The following is a 21,166-nucleotide window of genomic DNA, read 5'->3' as shown; positions in this document are numbered from 1 at the left end:
TGAGCGGGGATATGATTGAAGTCTATAAAATTATGCATGGGGTTAGAAAATGTTGACAGAGAGAAAATTTTTCTCTTTCTCACAATACTAGAACCAGGGGGCATACATTGAAAATGCTGGGGGGAAGAATTAGGACTAATAAAAGGAAACATTTTTTCACACAACGTGTGATTGGTGTTTGGAATATGCTGCCACAGGAAGTGGGGATGGCCACTAACCTGGATAGCTTTAAAAAAGGCTTGGGCAGATTAATGGAGGAGAAGTCGATCTATGGCTACCAATCTTGATTCTCCTTGATCTGAGATTGCAAATGCCTTAACAGACCAGGCGCTCTGGAGCAACAGCCGCAGAAGGCCTTTGCTTTCACATCCTGCATGTGAGATCCCAAAGGCACCTGGTGGGCCACTGCGAGTAGCAGAGTGCTGGACTAGATGGACTTTGGTCTGATCCAGCTGGCTTGTTCTTATGTTCTTATGAAACATCCTGATGTGAAATCTGAAAGAAGAAATTCACTATATAAAACACGTCTCACCATTTGGTTTTTATTTGTTTAGTGATAAATAAGACAGTGCACATATTGAAGAATTCATCCTACGCACCACTACAAAGGGTTAGAGCCAGCCTGAAATTTCCACCTGCACAACAAGGGAGAAGATTGTCATTGCTTCCACCCTCCCGCTACAATCTCCATTTTCTCCCTAAGCAATTCCTCAGGGAGTCCCCCGTCCCCCAGGAGTAGCATTGAGGAGAAGGCAGGAAAGTAGCACTTCTATAGATAGAAACCTTCTGTCAACATACATTGTAGAGGGAATCAAAGCCATAGTTGACAAAATTGAGTTATTGATCTGTTTCTCCAAATAACCTGGTCTGAGTGGAATCTTGGAGAAGATACTCCTAGACAACTGAAACTGAAAGCAACATAGTATTCTGCCTGTGATTAGCCTTAGAGGTGTGTAACTGATAAATGCATTAACATGAATGCATAACATGAATACAATAATGGTGAAATCATGTGGTAAGCCTAGCAGATTCAAAGCACTCAGTGAATTAATGCATTCCAGTAAATGTTTTCTCATGGCTGTCGTGTGTACAAGTAACAATTTAAGATCAGTCAGAGTAACTAACTTCCTTTGGTATTTGTTTGTGCTACTGCAAAACTGTGTTTTATATTTCAAGTTCAAGCAGATGCGATATGCTAGACATAAGTTTTGTAATACAGGAGTAATTTTAGCACAGATATGTCCATCTGACAAGCAATTCCAATATACCAATAAAATATATTCATTAAAGTCCAATCTTGTATTGCACATTTGGTTAAAATTTCAAACTATCAGCAATACACATAAAATATACATATTTTGTGCTGGATTTAAAAAACCCGACAACAGCATAAAATTGTTATATAAAGTACAAGCACATATTGAAGAAAGCATTCCGGCTCATTCGGATATGAAAGCCAACAAAATGTATCTGTTCTCGTTTAGATCATGGTCGAATTGCATTCCATCCAGGAGCCCAGCCACATTACAGTTACACAAGGCACCATTTTATAGTCAGGCACCAGACACGATGCATTTGTACTTTTCCATAAGTATAATACTGAATATACAATATATGTGCCTCATGAAAGGATGCATATAGTCAAAATATGTAATAGAAAAGGATGTCTCATTCATGTTGGTGAGTCAAACATTCAGAAAAAGCACATGGTACAGGCCTGGATGGTCTCATCACAGAATGGAGGTGGAGAACAGGTGTGTGAAAATTCCCCATCAAAATCTTCACCTACATATGCTAACATATCAAGAAGAAAGGTTCTTCCAGCCTAGCTTTCCACTTGTGGTGGTTGCTTTCCACAGGGAAAGATTTCTGATACAGAAAAGTGTTCCACCTGCATTTTTGAATTGGTACGGTCTGCACCATGCTGTTTTCTTGAGTGTTTGAAAGGACCCTCTTAGCATTTTACTGGTGGAAGTATTTACAGTGCTCGCAATCGGGCTAGTAAAGCTTCCACTTCGGGAATCGGTTCTTGTTTGGAGGAACAGCCAGAGAGCTCCGTCTCCTTCTCGCTGCTGCTTCCACCATGACTGATGTCCTCTTTCCCCATAGCTTTCCTCTTTTCTGCAGATGTACTGGCTTCCATCTCATGGTTACGCTCCTTGCCCAGTTGATTCCTTGCCAACATTGCGTTTGCAGCGGGGTGCAAATGTGACTTTTCTGTCATTGCTGCATGATTTTCTGTATGGAAGAAAATAGACAAGTCATTTATGTTGTCTTCTGCAGCCAGATCTGACACAATCTACATGCCAAAGGGAAGAATGAAATGGAAAATTGTTTATTGAAGCTTGGAAATTAGGAGGAATGAGGAAAAAATGAAATGCCCTATAAAATACTTAAAAATCAACCGCAGTTCAAGAAACAAAAATCTAATGCTTCCTTGGTACATGGAACCAGTTGCATGGCCCTTGGATCTTCTCTTAAATTCCTCAACAGTTTCATAAAGTCGGAGTATCTTGCCAACTGGTAAATACCCACAAGGCCTAGCAACGCTCATCGTACAAAAATAGAGGAAAAAGAGAACGGTAAACAATATTTAACTCTCTTCATTTAACAGTTTAAATCACAGGAGAAAAATAGTGACTAAAAGTAGAATAAGGAATCAATCTATCAGTCTTCATTACAGCCATAGACCAGCAAAGCCCAGCATAAGATAGATAAGGTACTCACAATTAAAAGGATAAAACATATTAAAACGATAACTATATATCTTTAAAAATCTCCTGCCAGAAGAAAACTAGGAACACAAAAAGGTGTGGGAACAGAAAGGGGATGGGATGAGAGCATAAATAGTAAAAGGAAATCTATGCAGCAACAGCAAAATATAATCAGTACGTATATTTTTACAGTACTGACATAGGAGAAACATATGTTCTATTTTTGTGTGTGTGCCACAGAGACATTGTTTCTCCTGACACAGTGAGGGAAGTTTTGACATTTGTTCAATTAAGGAAATTAGCAAGAGGAAAGTTTTGACATTTGCTCATTTATGAAAATAGGCAAAGTTAGTCCCACATTCATAGCACACAATTTGTGGCTAGAATTGTTTGTGAGCCTTCGACAATACATTGTGGCTAGAATTGTTTGTGATCTCTGTCTCGCCGCCCCCCCCACCCCCCCCCACCCCCAAAAAGCTTTGATGGGAATGACATAGAGCAGTGGTTCTCAACCTTCCTAATGCCATGACCCTTTAATACAGTTCCTCATGTTGTGGTGACCCCCCAACCAAACTTAAACATTTATCCATTTTAAAGATGAAGAACACTGATGCAGAGAGTCTTAGGCGACCCCTGTGAAAGGGTCATTCGACCCCCAAAGGGGCCCCGACCCCCAGGTTGAGAACCACTGGCATAGAGCATTTCTATGTTTAACAAGTACACTGAAAGGTTTTTTCCCCAAAGGTGTATGGGTGGGTGGGTAGGGGGAAGCCCAGTATCACCTTCAGTAGCAGCCATTTTGGCTGGACTTGGCCAATGTCATTCAGGGAGCTTAGTGGCTTAGCAAGGATCAAAACCTGGATTTTCACAGTATTTCTCAATTAAGAATATGTTATAAGATTGATCTGAAATTTTAAAAAATGGGTAATATAGCCAGGCAAGAAAGAAAATGTATATATGCTGAGATATTCATTCTGGATTCTGATCCTCATTAGACCCAATATTCCTGGTGGTGGGCCGGTGGATCCCTTCCGCACATGCAGAACAACTTGCAATCCACTTTCACAATTGTTTGCAAGTGGATTTGCTATTCTACACAGTAAAATCTATCTTCAAAGTGCATTGAAAGTGGATTGAAAGTGCATTATTCTGCATGTGCGGAAGAGGCCGTGGCTATTTGAAAATGGATTTTTGCGCAGCATGGAGTATATTTTGCTAAAGCTTCAGAGAGGAACAAATATTAGCATGGATTCAGATAACTGGCACTTTAAGGAACTATGCGGTAGCTTTGCTTTCTGAAATTCAAGCACATTTCAGTCCTTGTCAACATGTTACAACACAAATTAATAACAAGGATAGAGGTTTTCTTGATTGATGAAGCTCACAATCAAAATTAAAGGGTTTTTTTCAATTCACTTCAGCTAGAGAAAGTTCTGAGTCCAAAATGAGTCATACTGAATGAGCTCTTGCCACCATTTTTGTTCTTTCCTTATTGAAGAAGAAGAGTTTGAATTTGTACTCCACTTTTCTCAGCCATAAGGAGTTTCAAGGTGGTTTACAAATGTTCCCCCCCTTCCTCTCCCTACAACAGACATCTTGTGAGATAGGTGGGGCTGAGGGAATTATAACAAACTGTGGCCCCTTCCAGACATGCAGAACAATGTACTTTCAATGCACTTTCACAATTTTTTGAAAACAGATTTTTCTATTCCGCACAGTAAAATCCAGCTGCAAATGGATTGAAAGTCGATTGAAAGTGCATTGTTCTGCATTTGTGGAAGGGCCCTGGGACTGACCCAAGGTCATCCAGCAGGCTTCATGTGTAGGAGCTGGGAAACAAATCCAGTTCAACAGATAAGAGACTGCTGCTCATGTGGAGGAGTGCGGAATCAAACCCGGTTCTCCAGATTAGAGTCCACCTGTTCTTAACCACTACACCACACTGTTTAAGTTTGAATTCTTTGAAGTAAGAAAAAGTATTGCTATTTAATTCTCTAACAAAGCCTATTACCTTACTTTAGGCAATTGGGGCTCCTCAGCAGTTAAAATAATGTTAAAAAGCACCTCTTGCCAAAATCATAAATTCATTATTGGTTGAAAAGAGCCTATCAATCAGTAATGATCTAACCATGACACCAATTTTAACCCTAGCGCTATCATCAGATCGCTAGGTTCTTAATTGGCACAAATACAATGAATGCCTTGTCACATCTGTCGGGCCCTATGTGGGACAATCATATCATGAAAACACTAATATACTGAGCATGGCTTCTTTGTGAATGCCAAAGATCCCCCTCCCCAAGTCATTGCCAGGGGTCTTGAGCACTAGGTTTGAGACCACTTCTGCAAGCTCAGCCAGTTACCTGCAAACTGGTTAGGTAGATGGTAGACCAGCACGAGTCCCAACCTGGAACTAGTACTCAATACAACCAAAACCAGCTACTACATACACTGCTAACTAGTGGAAGGAGCAAGACTCATGGGCCACCTGCCTCACTGTACCCCAGTTTGAGGGTGCTGGAATCAACAGTGACATAATTTGTACAGCAGTATCATCCATCTAGGTCACAGTCTACCTGCCTCCTGACAAAACAAACCTCAGCACCCATTTCTTATTGCTACAAAGACCAGATTTCTACATCAGGCTCAGGTTCCACCCTGGAGAGATATTCCAGAGGGGGAAAATAGCCCAGCGTCACCTTTGGACATTGTTTTGAACAATGAATATCCGGGAAGAGGCAACTCATCTTGGAGATGCTGCCATTTACCCAGGTACCCCCAAGGAGATCTTTTGGCTTCCAATATGGATGGTGGAAGTTTTAAAAATTTCTTCCTTCTTTCAGTTGGATGTCTCAGCTGCAACTTCAGCAAAAACAAGGATGGAAAAGGCAAAGTATTATCCTTTCTTCCCCTGGTAACAGAAGTGGATAGGGAAAGCGGTACTTGGCCACTGGATTAAGCCAAAGAACCAGCGAATCCAGGGGTGTCCAACTCTGGTGCCCCAGATGTTCATGGATTACGATTCCCATCAGCCCCTGCCAGCATGGCCAATCGGTCATGATGGCCAGGACTGATGGGAATCGTAGTCCATGGACACCTGGGGCACCAGAGTTGGAAACCCCTAAGCTAATCCTATACTCTTGTTCTAAACAATGGTTTCCTATCTTTTTCAAGATCACAAACGGGGAAGGAGCATGGTTGCCATCTGCCATTTGCCCCCAAACAAATGTTGATTCAATTAAAACGGTGGGTCTTAAGCAATCTATAAATCAATTTAGAAAATCAAAATACTCTTCCATCATCCAGCCTTCGAGCGGTCCCTCAAATGAGCTCAAACTTTTTTTTTTTTTAAAAAAAAGGTGCATTCAATATTCATGTAACCTTGAACAAGGCTTGGAAACGGCTTCAACAAACTTGACATGACATTTAGAGTTTTTTGGTTATTCACTGAAAAATGTTCCATCATCCCAATAGTAATGACTTTGGAACACGGGCAGTCACTCATGACAGTGTGTTTTATGCGAGTGCTGAAAATCCCTCCTGAAAACAGCTTGTACATTAAAAGGCTGCTGCTGAAGATATTTACTGCACTGTCATTTCCTGACCAGGGGCTCACAATGATGGATGAGTTTTTTATACAGTTTCTTGGGCAATCTCGATGCATTTTAGAAGCCTGATCACCTTTCGGCTGTTGGGAGAAAATAAATACCCCCTTTTCTCTTCTCCTACAGCGGAGGGACAATTGTTGCAAAAAATCGAGTAACTGAGGAACAATTCTCACTTAACCACATTTATCGTATGAGGAAATAGAACATATAATCTGAATTAGACGGGCAGAAGGCAGTGAAGGATAGCGCTGTGCTTTCGGGAGGAAAGGGGGGGATAAAAACCTATTCAATCCAGATAAAGTGACAATTTTGAATTTACATATGAAAGCTAATATCTGCCGCTCACAAAGAATGACACTTCTGAAGAGTCATGTTGCTCTGAAACAGGATAGCTACATTATACTAGAGGTAATTCCAATCTTCCTAAAGCTAACTGCTACAGTCCTTTCTGAGGCGAGTTTCTCCCTTTTCCTCTGGTATGAATAATTACTAAGCAGATTTCAGACATGAGGGCGTTTTAACCTACCTGTACTAGCAGCCTGACAACAGTATGAAAATATATAATTCTCCTGCTACGCAGGAAGGCTTCAATGTTCGCAAAACAGATCAAACGCTATGACTGAATGGAGACCTGTTTGGCCACTGCATCAGTGCTTTTTTTAAAACCGAAAAGGAGACGCGATCTGACATGTGTGTTCTGATACTGCACCCTTGAGAAGCCAAGAGCAGTGAATGTTCATATTGCACGGGGAAGACTGCTCCCTACAGACGCTGTCTCTTGTCTGACACGAGCGAGGTAGAAATGCTCTTAGGAAGACAGCAGAAAAACTGAATGAGCGTCCAACATTTGTGGCGATTCTGAGACTTGAAGGCAGGGCTTGCTCTGTCATTAGATGTCCATTCGTGAGCACAATTCCACGGACTTGAAGGATTTGTTCAATAGGATATGTGGACGGCATATACAATTCAGACTTCGTTAAGGCTTGAATGGAGCCAGTGGCATACCTAGGCAAACTGAAGCCATGGGCAAAACCTGAGTTTGATGCCACCCTCCCCCAGCATGACCAAACAAAGATTTTTTCCACCAGGTCATTTCAAAGTCACAATCACATCATAGAACATGCCCCAACTCACAAATCTGAACACAGCAGAAATATTTTTTTGAAAACATTTTCAAAATGCTTTCAAAATGTTTTATTACTGCTATGAAAACATTTTATGGCAGGGGTCCCCAAACTATGGCCCGGGGGCCAAATGTGGCCCCCTGAAGGCATTTATCCGGCCGGCCAGGCATGGCAACGATGGCTCCATTTATGTGAGGTGGGGGCTCGAGGGAGAGGAAGAACTGGCCCCAAAGGCCGTTGATTGCAGTTACATGATGGCACCCCCAAATCTCCATGCATTTTCTGACCCAGAGTTGGAAACCTTACATGTGGCAATGCCTGCTCCGCCCTTCCCTCTCGGCTACTCCATGTGTTGCTCTCAGGCTTTCTGTTCCGCCTCACTCCCATTGGCATCAGCCAGGCTGGTGAATCGCTCGCTGGCTGCTAGGGAGGAAGAACCCAGGAAGATACCTAATCCTGGGTTAGATGGAATGCTTCATTGGGAAAGTTCTGCTTTTTTTTTTTTTTACAGGGGAAGGTATTCCACAGCCTCCCCAACAATATTTGGAGCCCACCCTGTACTTGACATACTTTGGTCACTGTTCTAAAAATAGACCATGACAGAAAGGCTGAAAGGTGAAATCAAACATTTTACAATCATTTGTGCATAGGAATTTGTTCATAGTTTTTTTTAGTCTGGCCCTCCAACAGTCTGAGGGACAGTGAACTGGCCCCCTATTTAAAAAGTTTGGGGACCCCTGTTTTATGGTATTGTGTCCAGTCCCCCCAATTGGAGGAAACAGCATCACTTTCAATGTTATTTAAACTGGGAACCCCAGTTCTCCCTTTAAGGTCGATTTAAAAGGAGAATCTGGGCTCCCTAGTTTAAACAAATGATGCTGGAATCCACCCCCAAACAGCATAATTTTCAATGGTGTTTAAACTAGGGAGCTCAGATTCTTTTTTTAAATCCACCTTAAAGGGAGAATCTGGGGTCCCCAGTTTAAACAACATTGAAAGTGATGCTGTTTTGGGGTGGATTATCCCCCACCCTGAAACAGCATCACTTTCAATGTTTAAACTGGAGACCTCAGATACTCCCTTTAAATCCATGCCAAAGGGGAAGGATTTAATAATAATAATAACCTTTATTAGGCATTGAGAGAATAAAAGAAAGAAAGAAAACAAGCATTGGCAGAAGGGGGTGGATTCAAAAGGAAAATCTGGGGAAATTTAGGGGGTGCCTGCTGTCAGGAGTGCAATTATTAAAACCACAGCACCAAAATTTCAGAGTATCTTTGTGAGACCCTACTGATGATACCATCCAGGTTTGGTGACATTTGGTTCAGGGGGTCCAAAGTTATGGACCCTCAAAGGTGTAGCCCCCATCTCCTATTAGCTCCCATTGGAAACAATGGGGGATGGGGAACTCTCTTTCGGAGTCCATAACTTTGGACTCCCTAAACCAAACCTCATCAAACCTGGGTGATGTCATCAGGAAAGCCTCCGGAAAAACTCCTGAAATTTTGGTGCTGCTAGCCTAAAAACTGTGCCCTCTACAGGCCAAAAACTGAAAAACACTGAAAATACAAAAAAATCCCACAAACGAACCTGCAGTTTTTGTGCCCCCCCACAAGGCGGCGCCCTGGGCAACTGCCCACTTTGCCCAATGGGAGGAATGCCTCTGAATGGAGCAGTTTATAATAGCATGTTTTGTTCCTGCTATTAAGAATAATGCCATCCTTTCTCCAAATATGTAGGGCTAGTTTGGTGATACAGGGATTTCTTGCTAACTGCTGACTGGGAGGATTCTGAACACACAAAGGTAAGGAACTCAACTCTCTAATGGAGCTGAAAAACAGACAAAACCTAACTATCTTTAGTGATGTATAACAAGGTTTTATGAAAATGTGACAATTGTCACCAAAAAGAACCCCTTGAGGGGAGAATTCTAGTCAAAAAGAAGAGGTAACAGCACTGATGCGCTGCACCCCCTAAAGCAGGGGTGTCCAACTCGGGCGCTTCGGATGGTCACGGACTACAATTCCCATCAGCCCCTGCTGCCATGGGACACCTCTGCCCTAAAGGTAAAGCTTTGGAAAAAAACTCCAGTGGCAGGCCTGTGTAGGTGCAGTCCCAATGCATGCCTACACAGCAGATCTTAATGAACATCAGTCACAGGTAAGAGCAACCCCGTCTTTCATTCTCATACATGCCATGTAAGGTAATACAGCGACGATGCCTTCGGCATCAGAGGATGTTTTGGTCCATCTGTGGGGACAGGCAGCCTGTGTTTGACAATTTTGCCAGTTGCTTCTTATCATCAGGGATGAGCTCCAGGAAGGACGACATCTTTTTCAATAAAGATAACTGACAGCCATCCGTTTTGGCTGGTAGCTGGCTATTCTGAACCCTGTGGAGGCTGAAGAGTAGGCTTTTTCTAACGAGAGAATCAAGCTTCCTATCCTATCTATCAATCTGTGCCAAACGGTAGATCTTTCTTCCCCCTGGCATGAAGATCATCAGTAATAAGTGAGGAGGGGGCAGAAGCATAGATAAGAACAGAGTCAAGTCCTGTCCAATCTTTAAAAATAATCCCACCTTCTTGGCTGATGCTGGAACTGAGTCAGAGAAGGATGCAACTAGGGTTTGATATCCAGAACCAATTATCTGTCTCTTCAAATGTGACGTCCCCTTCCGACAGGAGTGGCTTAGCAAGGCACGTTGAGGAGAAGGTGTTCTCAGCAGAGGTAGAACCTCTTCAACCTGGGGTGGAGATTACTGGATTGGCTCCAGTGGCCAGGTCAGTCTTGATTCAAACTGGTATTTGGTCTTGTGCTTTTCCTTTGGCGTTATTGCTTAGGGAGTGATTCAGATTAACAACAGGGCAGAGGTGAGGAGTGTTTATCCAGGTGTCTTTTCGGCTCCGAACCTTGCAGAAACTGTTTGGATCCACCTGATCCAAACAGGATATCGAAGAGATAGAAGAGATTGATCCTTCTTGATCTGAGATTGCAAGTGCCTTAGCAGACCAGGTGCTTGGGAACAGCAGCAGCAGAAGGCCATTGCTTTCACCTCCTGCATGTGAGCTCCCAAAGGCACCTGGTGGGCCACTGCGAGTAGCAGAGTGATGGACTAGATCAGTGGTGGCGAACCTTTGGCACTCCAGATGTTATGGACTACAATTCCCATCAGCCCCTTCCAGCATGGCCAATTGGCCATGTTGGAAGGGGCTGATGGGAATTGTAGTCCATAACATCTGGAGTGCCAAAGGTTCACCACCACGGGACTAGATGGACTTTGGTCTGATCCAGCTGGCTCTTTCTTATATTCTTATGTTCTTATGATGCAGAGCCGCCTTTTGAGCAACTTCTGAGCCTGACCTAAACTCTTGGTCAGCAGCCTGAAGCACCTTTTCCTAAAGGGATGCTATGAGCTTGAAAGCTCTGTCGTTTTGTGTTTTAGGAGTAAAATTTGGGCAGGTTTTGCAAGCCCCAGCATTACACCGCTCTCCCAGATAGAGCAGGCACAGGGCATGTTCATCAACACATTTTTGAAGAAGCTTTTTCTGAGGGATGTTGCACCCACCCCTCCCATAGCCACTGTGACTCAGGGGGTGGAGGAGAGACTGGGAGCCAGCTTTTCCAGGTAAATCACTGAAAAGATGATATAGGTCAAAATTTTCCTTCATTGTTTTAAGCCTTTCGAGGGCATCAGCCAGGCGGCTAAGAAAATCTGCTCTGATCATGGTGAAGAAGGAATCCAGGGAAGGGGGCGCAGCAGATTCAGGCCACGTGGCCACTTTGGTGGGAAAGGGAGCTAACCGTGCTGATGCGCAGTGCCCCTAGTGGCAGAACTCTGAAAAAAACCACCAATGGCAGACCTGTACATGCACAGCCCCAATGGGGGACTGTACAGAAGACCAAAAATGAATCGTAGATCAAATATCGCATTTAACCAAGCCAGTATGAGGTAGTGAGACCAGTGTCCCATACTGGTAAGAGTATCAGACTAGATCCTGGGAGATGCAGGTTCAAATCCCCATTCTGCCATGGAAGCCTGTTGGTTGAGAGAGTTCCGAGAGAACTGTGACTTGCCCAAGGTCAGCCAGTAGGCTTCATGCGGAGGAGTGGGGCATCAAATCCAGTTCACCCGATTAGAGTCCACCCCTCTCTGAATCACTGCTGGTCCTCAGCATGAATAAAAATGGTTGGACCAAACAATTCTGAAGTGGAACAAGTGAAGGGCATCTCCTAAGCAACCGAAAGATTTCCAAAGGGCAGGAGAACGTAATAATTCTTCAATAAGCTACATGCTTGAGGAAAAGAACAGACTTTTAAAACAAAGGTCCTCTCGTATATTTGTTGTAACTGTCCACATTCCCATGTCAAATTGAGTCTCAGTGGCAAACTTGAATGTGCTGCCTCAAAAATGAAACTTTATATCCCAAGCACCAAACATATGGAACTCCTGCCTCCTTTGGCAAGAAAATGACATTAGAAACATGAAGATTACCTGTTCCTGTAACTCTTCAAATGCACAACTAAAGAATCACTCTCCACTTCAGGCTGTGAAAAGTGTTTGCATTATTCGAGAAACTAATTCTTCCCGGCAAGTAGCAATGGTGACGTTTTTCTACTTTGTTAAGTTAATGGTGGCAACTGAGAGCACCTCTAACTCCGTGCAACTCATTCAACAAAATCGTTTTGTGGTTTTTTTGATTTTCTTTTCTGCCACTTCACTTCTGATAGCTGGAAATTGTGTTTGAAAGCCAGGTTCACTGCGTAGTTCAGAGCTGATTCACACTATTTTTTTTCTGACTTGGATATAATTATTCATGTCAAGAAGAGAGCGTTAAATGTAATCTGGGAGGAACTGCGAGCTCTTTTCACTGGGCGTATACATCAGGAAGATAAATGCAATAGTTTCCCAATAAGCATAACTAGAAAGAAATTCTGATTATTCATATGGGGAATAAATGCAAATCAATCGATCAATCAATTACCATTTACTTCGGTTTTCCACATGAATATTAATCTCTTACACTGGTGGAAATAAAGTGATCATGATCCTTCAGAGCAGTTACAATCCTTGCCACAGTTTATAGATGCACATCTGTGTTATTTAAGATCCACACAATGCAACGTAACAGTTTTTGGAAAGGTCACAAATTCCTAACATTGAAAATATGATTCTTGGAGGAGGGGTTTGGATTTACACCCCCCTTTCCTGTAAGAAAACTCCAAGGGGCTTACAATCTCCTTTCCTTTCCTCTCCCCTTAACAAACACCTTGCAAGGGGGGGTGAGACAGAGAGCTCCGAAGAACTTTGACTCACCCAAGATCACCCAGCTGGCATGTGTTAGAGTGCACAGGCTAATCTAGTTCCCCATATAAGCCTCCACAGCTCAAGTGGCAGAGCGGGGAATCAAACCCAGTTCTCCAGATTGGAGTGCACCTGCTCTTAACCACTAGGCCACTGCTGCTCTGGGCAAAGGACTAATTTAACACAAAATCCGATAGTGTTCATTTTTGCAGGTTGAGCCGTACAAAATCTGCATTTTTCAAGTACTCATGATACCATCAGTAAAACCTGGTTGTTCCACCAGGCCTTTTCCACCTAGCCAGCTGGATCAAATTGCACCATCATTTCCTCTTAGCCTCCAGAGCTGGGGACAGGGGGAAGTGAGGGAATGAGCTGGGATGGACTTACCTTAGTCGCCATCTGTCTTTCAATATTATTCATGTTGTGATTTTGGTAGGCATATATATTTTAATGCTTGTTGTTTAAGGTTTTAATGTGTTTCAATTTGTCTCAAGATCCTGCTGCTGAGCCAACAGGAACTCACTGGGAAACTGCTGAAAAAGGGGAGGGGCTCCTTTTGCCCGTGCAAAGATCAGAAAGAATAAGCGGGTGGGGACCAAAAGCACACAGCTGCCCTTAACAGCACAAGCCCCTGTTAATTGCCAACAGTGAGAATGGTCTACTGCAGAAGTCCTCAGCATGGTGTGTGTAGACAACATGGTGCTCACCAAGTGCTTTTTTTTAAGTAGGAGGGGCCAGGTGATGCTGTGGGCCAGCAAGATTTCCTATTGGCTACAAGAGATCTTATTGGCTGTGCACATTAAAAAGCATCCTGCTAAACAGAGGTTCTGCCAGGAAGTTTTGAAGAATCATGGTCATTTTTTAGTTATGTATGATGTAGCTCTCTGATGTTTTGAGGCTGGCTCTGCCTCCTGTATCAGCCCATTTTCCCTGTGCCGGAATTCCAAAGGTGCCCCCCAGGCCCAAAAGCGTTGCCCCTCGCATTTTACTAGGTTTGGGAGTACCGCTTGAAAAGCTGGAGGCATATAGGAGAGGGTGGACTGGATACACCTAGGTAGAGCCATCGCTAAGTACCTGCCTCCCCATTTTCAGGTATAGTATTAGAAGCCAAAACTTGCCGAAAGCGCATGCAGCTGGCATAAGTTAAAGGTCAAAAATCAAAGGATCTTCGGCCTTTGGCTCCTACCCAGTGGCCCCACTGATGCTGACCGTGAGTGTTGTAACCATGTTGTGCCGGAACGCTTTTAAACTGTACATTTTTGGATTTAATTCTAATCTCTTTTAATTTTGTTAATTGGACTGTTCTTTATGTGCTATTTGGAGACTACATTGATAGTTGCCTTGAGCCCAAGGAGACAAGGCGGGACAGAAATGTTTTTTAAATAAATAAGCAGCAGCAGCAATTTCAGGCAACGGAACAGCTGTGATGTTGACATAAAAGGGCTTCCGCAGAAGCTCTCCAGAGCTACAAGTCTTGGCTCTGCGCTTGCCAGCGGAGTGAAGGGAGAATGTCAAAGCTCTCACACATGCGACTAGTTATCTTTTCAGTCTTCCCCATATCACTTGGGGCAACAAAGAGTTCATGAAACCAAGGAAAAGGCCGAGGAGGTGTTATCCTCCACTGAGTTGAGGCTCAGTGCTTGTGAAGGATAGGCCTGGGACTAAATCCAGCCAACTTCTGATGAGAGTGAAGTGCTCACTACAGAGCGATGCACTGGCTTTTTATGGTATATTCTTATTAAAGTGCTCCGGGTCTTCCCTACCTCTAGGAACAAGGACAAATATGAGAGACTACCCCTCCACTGCTCCCTGGCTGGATACTTTTGCTCCCCCTCCTTTAAAAATAAGAAGATAAGAAGAGTTTGGATTTATATCCCCCCTTTCTCTCCTGCAGGAGACTCAAAGGGGCTTACAATCTCCTTGCCCTTCCCCCCTCACAACAAACACCCTGTGAGGTAGGTGGGGCTGAGAGAGCTCCAAGAAGCTGTGACTATCCCAAGGTCACCCAGCTGGCGTGTGTGGGAGTGTACAGGCGAATCTGAATTCCCCAGATAAGCCTTCACAGCTCAGGCATCAGAGCTGGGAATCAAACCCGGTTCCTCCAGATTAGATACACGAGCTCTTAACCTCCTACGCCACTGCTGCTCCTAAGCTAAATAATACCAGTAACTGAAACACAGCCCACATCATATCGGTTTTCCAAAGCAACTCACATCCTCCTCTTCTCCTCCATTCCCTCTTTGCAACACTGTGATGCTGGTTAGGCTGAGAGAGTGTGACTGGCCCAAGGCCTCCCTGCAAGCTTCCATAGCAACGTGTGGATTTAAACCTGGAGCTCCTAAATCAGACACTCCAACAGCCACACCGTCCAAGTTCTTCCTTCCCTGTCTGTACTGCCTTTTTTAAATCAATGTAAACCCAAAAAAGCTCATGACATTTTTCTGTCCTCCATTTTAACCTGAGAGTGTGTGACGGAGAGTATGGGGCTCCTATGGCAAAGTGCGGGTTCGAACTTGGGTGTCTCAGATCTTAGTCCAACAGACCAACCACCACACCATCAGTACCACGATAAAGTAATTACACGTGAAACAAATTATAATACTGTCAGGACTGAGCCTGTCAGTGACGGATGGCAGGCAGAGCGAGGGGAGGCAGTTTGCAATTCCTTGATACTGGGCGAAGGTCCGGTGTCCTCCCCTCACCATCCCAGGACATCCCGGACACAGATCTTATCACAGGAAAGTGTGAACTATTCCCAGGCTTGAATTGCTTTGTAGTAAATGCTTTGTAGTTTAGGGGGGATAGTAGGAGCCGTTTGGCTCAGTGGGAGGGGGCAACAGGATATTGGTGGTGGGTTTGAGCGGGAATCGCCAGATTCCTCTTTGACAGTGTTACCTACGCTCTGAAATAAAGGCTTTAGAACAAATCTACAGTTTCCATTGTTTCCAGACCCGAGGTCTGACAACTGCCTGCTATAACTAACATAGTTACCTGAATTTGGATTTAATTTGGACTTCCTTTTTTTTTCAGAAGCCTGTGTTAGAAATAAAAAATTCAACCAGTGATGGAATACAAACTATTCATACTTTGCATTAGAATCATAGAAACATAGCGTAGAAAGAGACCACCGGGGCCATCAAGTCCAACCCCCTGCAATGCAGGAACACACAATCAAAGAACTCCTGTCAGATAGCCATCTAGCCTCTCTTTAAAAACCTCCGAAGAAGGAGACTCCCCCACACTCTGAGGTAGTGCATTCCACTAACAGCCCATCCATTACGTGAATTTGAATCATTCTGCTGTCATAAGTGGTGCTCGAAGCATAATAATTCAAGAACACGATAGGAAGATACACAGGAATATTTTAAATAATCATAGAATCAGAGAGCTGGAAGAGACCAAAAGGCCTACAGTCCAACCCCCTGGCATCCAGGAATACACACTCAAAGTGACTATGGCACATACCTGCTGAGGTCATCCCAGTGGTAATTGGCACCCTAGGTACCATTCCAAAAACGCTAGAGCGGCACTTGAAACACCTTCAAATCGACAACAAAGTCAACAACTGTCAGATTCAGAAGGCAGCCCTGCTGGGATCCACATGAACACTGTGCTGATACATTACAACGTCCTAGGCCTCTGGGTGAGGCTCGACTTGTAATGAAAGGTCACTGTTATGTCAGTACACTGGGGGCCAGACCCAAAAACCTGGGACATCTGCATATTGGTAAAATCTCCAACTATCAATTATAAAAGACAACATTGCTTGGGTCCACGCATATAAAACGCCAATGCATTACGACATCCTAGGTTCTTGGGAGGAACCGATGTGTATGAAGGCCTACAAAGGCTAAAGATCTGGCAGCTCTGATTTCATATAATAATACTAATATAGAATGATTTGTGCAAGACCAATGGAGCATTCATTAGAAGAAGTAGTATGCTTAGCGGCATAGACTATATAGCATGCACAGAATGTATTTATAGGATCCAAGCCACTGCTGTGAACAAAATACTAGCAGTCACAACCAGATTTTAAAGCAGCAATAACTTAAACTCAATCACAAGGAGCTGACTCAAGACAGGAAATGTTCTCTGGGTTTCTTTCTAAAGACAGCCAGTTAAGAATATATTTATGGCAATACTATGGCATCTGCTGATTCCTGGGACACCACCATTAAATGACTAAAGTACTCCAATAGCATCTGGGCACAGAAGTCACACTAACCAATAATCCGCTCCTCTAGAATCCACCCAACTAGAAAAGTAAATAGATAACATACATGAAGAAAAAAAATGAGGTCTACACAATTATTTGTTTCTGAACTTGATAGATATTCTGCTCAAACCATTTATAAGACATTAGTTCACTTGTCTTCAGATTAATATGAATTTTTAACAGAAGCAAAGTTACACTTTTCAAAGGCGTTTTTCACCCAGACTGCCCTCGGTATTGTGTCTGCTTCTTTCTCTCTCACTCACATACCCATAATCGAATACAGTTTAACTTTCCCATACATATGGCAGTGATGCTTGAATGTCTACCTCTCTAGTGCAGGAATAATTAGCATTTTGAAGGACTTGCAGTCTTTTTGCCGTTAACTATGCCATGCACCCGATTACTGCTCAAAGATAACGCCACCGTACAAATGTGACAAAGCAGACCAGAAACAAAGTCATTAGGAACGGAACTAATTAATTGCAATTAAGAACTGAAAGGGCTATATTAAATTTCGATCATGAAAGGCCCACAACCAGATAAAAGCGAGTCAGACCCAGGAGATTCATTTGCAAAGCTGTCCCAGCTCTTTGTTCCTTGATGTCTCGTGTGATACACTCTGGTAAAAAAAGAGAGAAGATTTTAAAGAATTTAGGAGCCAGCTGCTTTTATTCTGTAACAAACCTCCTTCCCAAACGACTTCTGCTTGCATTTCTCCCCAAAGTTGTGGAAATGCAATGAAGTACAAAGAAAAACCCACTCTTTCTTTTCAGCAGTGCGGAACAAGTCCTCCCCCGCCCCATCTTTTTCTCCCTCTTTCTAGATTTACTTTGTTGCACGGCTTGCAGGGTTTGCTAGGAATCTGTTTTCAACAGCAGGGATAAGAAGACAAAAGGGGAAGAAAAGTGTCTGTGTACAAGCTTTGTCGCATTCAATAACTAGTCTCTATGATCTTGAATAAAGTTTTTGTTGGGAATGTATTTGGTTAATTTTAGTTGCAGTCCTGAGTAATGATTTTAAATTTTTAAAAAAGTATTTCATCCTATGTGTTTATCGATAGCCGTTTCCACACAAACAGTTTAAAACGTTTTGAGAGAGGAAACAAACTGTTTCCCCAATGGAGTTTTGCATTGTTTTCAGCCCCAAACATTTTATTTGCAACCTCAAAAGCTTTTAAAAGAATCCTGTAGGGGTGAGCCCGTGAACCCAGCAGAGGCTCAGAAAGAGCACAGGAATGCCTGCACCATCTGTCCCCTTCTGGGCGCACACGCATACCCATCACGAGATCCCCCTGACTCACAGGTCACCAGATGCCTGAGTCATGGGTCACAAGACCCCCAGATGTGGAATTGACCCAGACGGAGACGTTTCCTCCTGCACGTACACTGCCCCCGCAGGCTATGAATTGCGCAACCTTCTCCCGCTCTCCCAGCTTCCCCAAACCCTAATAAAAGATTCCAGGGACCACGGTATGGCAGATTAGCCAGATCCACGGATCGCGCTAGCCCGCCGCTGGCTTCTCTCCACCGGATGATATCGCTGCGTCTCGTCTCTTCATTGTGTCGCCGTACCAACTTCAGAATCCTTTAAAAAATGATTCTCTGCCTGAAACGTTTTGAAAACATCTTCACTTTTTGTGCGATCTACTGACGACGTTTCCCACACTTTTCTTCTTCCCTGAACTTCCTCCTTGACACCGTTTTCTGAGCTCCCTCAGTTCCCCCTTGCCTGTTTATTTGCAGCGTTTCTCTAATTGTTCTTTTATTGGGGTGGGGGGGGACGACAAATTTTCGAAGCACCGAGTAAACCAGGAGTACAGAATCGCAGCACAAGGTATTGAAACATCGATTGAACAAAGAACTAAACATAAAAAAGAAGAAAGGGTCACGTAATAGTGGCCAGAAATCATGAGTGCAGGCATAACATCATTGTAAAGGGGGTGGGATTGAAAGCGTTTTAGAGACATTTTAGGGGATTTGTGCAGAAAGAGCCTTTGTTTGTAAAACACTTTGAACTCTATATGGAAAGAGGCTAATTAGTGTTGTAAATAAATAGCTTTGAACCTCCAAGAACCTTGACTTGGATAGTCCAGGTTCAACTGATCTCACCAGATTTTGGAAGCTAAGCAGGGTGGGCCCTCGTGAGTATTTGGATGAGAGACCACCAAGGAAGTCTCAGGACCCTGCTCTGAGGCAGGCAGTGGCAAATCACCTCTGCTTGTCTCTTGCTTTGGACACTTTAGACACACGCACACACCGTCCAAGGAAAGAATTCCTTGAGTACCAGAGTAAAGCACAGGGCTGTCCAGGGAGAAGTGCGAAGTTAGAGGACAATGTCTGTTTTATATTTGGAGTGCTAGCTTATGTGACATGTATTTTTGCATTGGACTACGGAAAGGGAAGCAGAAAATCCATTGTTATATAAGAAGAACGGTCCATTGGGCACTTACCGTGAAGGGCCCTTCTCCTGGTGGGCCAGGAGTCCATCTCGAGTGGGTGTTTCTCAACCTTCTGTTAGGGAGGCAGGTCTAATTTTTCAATTTCCTGTCCCTGGCTCCTCCTCCAGCTTGGCTCCAGTACCGACTGTCAAAGCAGTGAATTAGGTATAACGAAATAGTTAAGGGACAGGAAAGAAACAGGTAACTACGCTCCTTGCAACTGAGCGAACTGTTGTAAAAACTAACTATAACTATAACTACAACTGTAGCTGTAACTGAGTCCCGAAGGATTGAATTCTTGTGCTTTTCTCTGCTTAGTAGTGCTATGTTCTGAGTGCAGAGGGATATGTGTGAAGATTTAGAACACATCCTGATCGAATCGATGGCAAGGGAGGGCCGAGATGGACTCCTGGCCCACCAGGAGAAGGGCCCTTCACGGTAAGTGCCCAATGGACCGTTCTCCTGGGGGCCGAGTCCATCTCGAGTGGGACCTCCCAGAGCAGTGTCCCTAAACGGGCGGGCCGTCATTCTCCTATGATGTGTTCCAGGATTCGCTGTCCGAACGCCTTTTGGGCTGCGGACCACGAGTGGAGTCTATAATGTTTTGTAAATGACGATGGTGTGGACCAAATGGCTGCCCTGCAGATGTCTTCTACGGAGACCTGGTGTAGGAGGGCTGGGTTGGTGGCTGTGCATCTGATGGAGTGCGCCGTGATCCCCGTGGGGACCGGAAGGTTCAGAGCTCTGTGCGACTCCGCGATACAGTTTTTGAGAGTGGAGCTGATGGTAGCGGCGGACATCTGGTGACCTATGTTGGGTTCGTGACATTGATGAATAGACTTTCTGTCTTGCGAATGTTTTCCGTTCGTATAATGAAGGCCTTCAGTGAACGTCTTACATCTAAGTTGTGCCACAATTTTTCCTTTGGGTGATTTGGATTGGGGCAGAAGTTAGGAACCACTATTTCCTGTCTTAGGTGGAACAGTGAGGCCGCCTTAGGTAGGAAGGTCGGGTCTGTACGGAGTATGACTCTGTCAGAGTGAAATATACATAAGTTCTTGTTTACGGAGAGTGCTCTGATCTTGGAGACTCTTCTGGCTGAGGTCAGTGCGATGAGAAAAAGGGTTTTCATGCGGAGCCACTTTAGGTGGATGGATTGTAGTGGCTCAAAAGGGGAATTAGTGAGAGCGGTTAAGACCGCGTGCAAGCGCCAAGATGGGAATCTGTGGGCCGTTGGCGGTTGTAGCTGTTGCACTCCCTTTAAGAATCGGATCACGTCCGTATGCCTGGAAGCTGGGGTCCCTTCGAACAAGGGCCATACGGTGGTTAGGGCGGCTACCTGTCTGCGTAGAGTGGCGCTTTTGAGGCCTGAATCCACGCTGTCTTGAAGGAACTCTAGAATATTGGATATGGATGGATTTAGTGGGTCGACTTCCTTGCGTTTGGACCACCTGAGAAACGCTTTCCATGTGCAGTTATATATTCTGGTGGTGGATGGGCGTCTTGAGGCCAGGAGGGTGTTGGTTATTCTGTCGGAGTATCCTTTCGTCCTCAGGTTGTTTCGTTCAACGACCAGGCGGTCAAGTGAAACCATTCTGGGTTCGGGTGGAGAATTGGTCCCTGGTGTAGTAGATCTGGTCGTGGTGGAAGACGTAGCATGGGGCTGCTCGACATCTCGGTTATGGCTGAGAACCAGGGTCTCCTGGGCCAATGAGGGGCTATCAGTAATACCTTTGCTTTTTCTAGGGCCACTCTCCTGA

General features: G+C 44.1%; 1 protein-coding gene across 1 annotated transcript in view; it reads right to left on the bottom strand.

Moving 5' to 3' along the window:
- Positions 1 to 528: 528 nt before the first annotated feature.
- Positions 529 to 21,166, bottom strand: part of DIAPH3 (diaphanous related formin 3) — a 165,087-nt gene continuing 144,449 nt past the window's right edge. Inside the window, exon 28 of the mRNA XM_048494922.1 lies at positions 529 to 2,238. Coding sequence (XP_048350879.1) covers positions 1,979 to 2,238 — 260 coding nt within the window. The 3' untranslated portion in view covers positions 529 to 1,978. The remainder of the gene's footprint in view (positions 2,239 to 21,166) is intronic.

This window comes from Sphaerodactylus townsendi, linkage group LG04, assembly GCF_021028975.2.
Source record: "Sphaerodactylus townsendi isolate TG3544 linkage group LG04, MPM_Stown_v2.3, whole genome shotgun sequence".
Lineage (NCBI taxonomy): Eukaryota > Metazoa > Chordata > Lepidosauria > Squamata > Sphaerodactylidae > Sphaerodactylus > Sphaerodactylus townsendi.
This window is presented reverse-complemented; position numbering and strand designations above follow the sequence as displayed.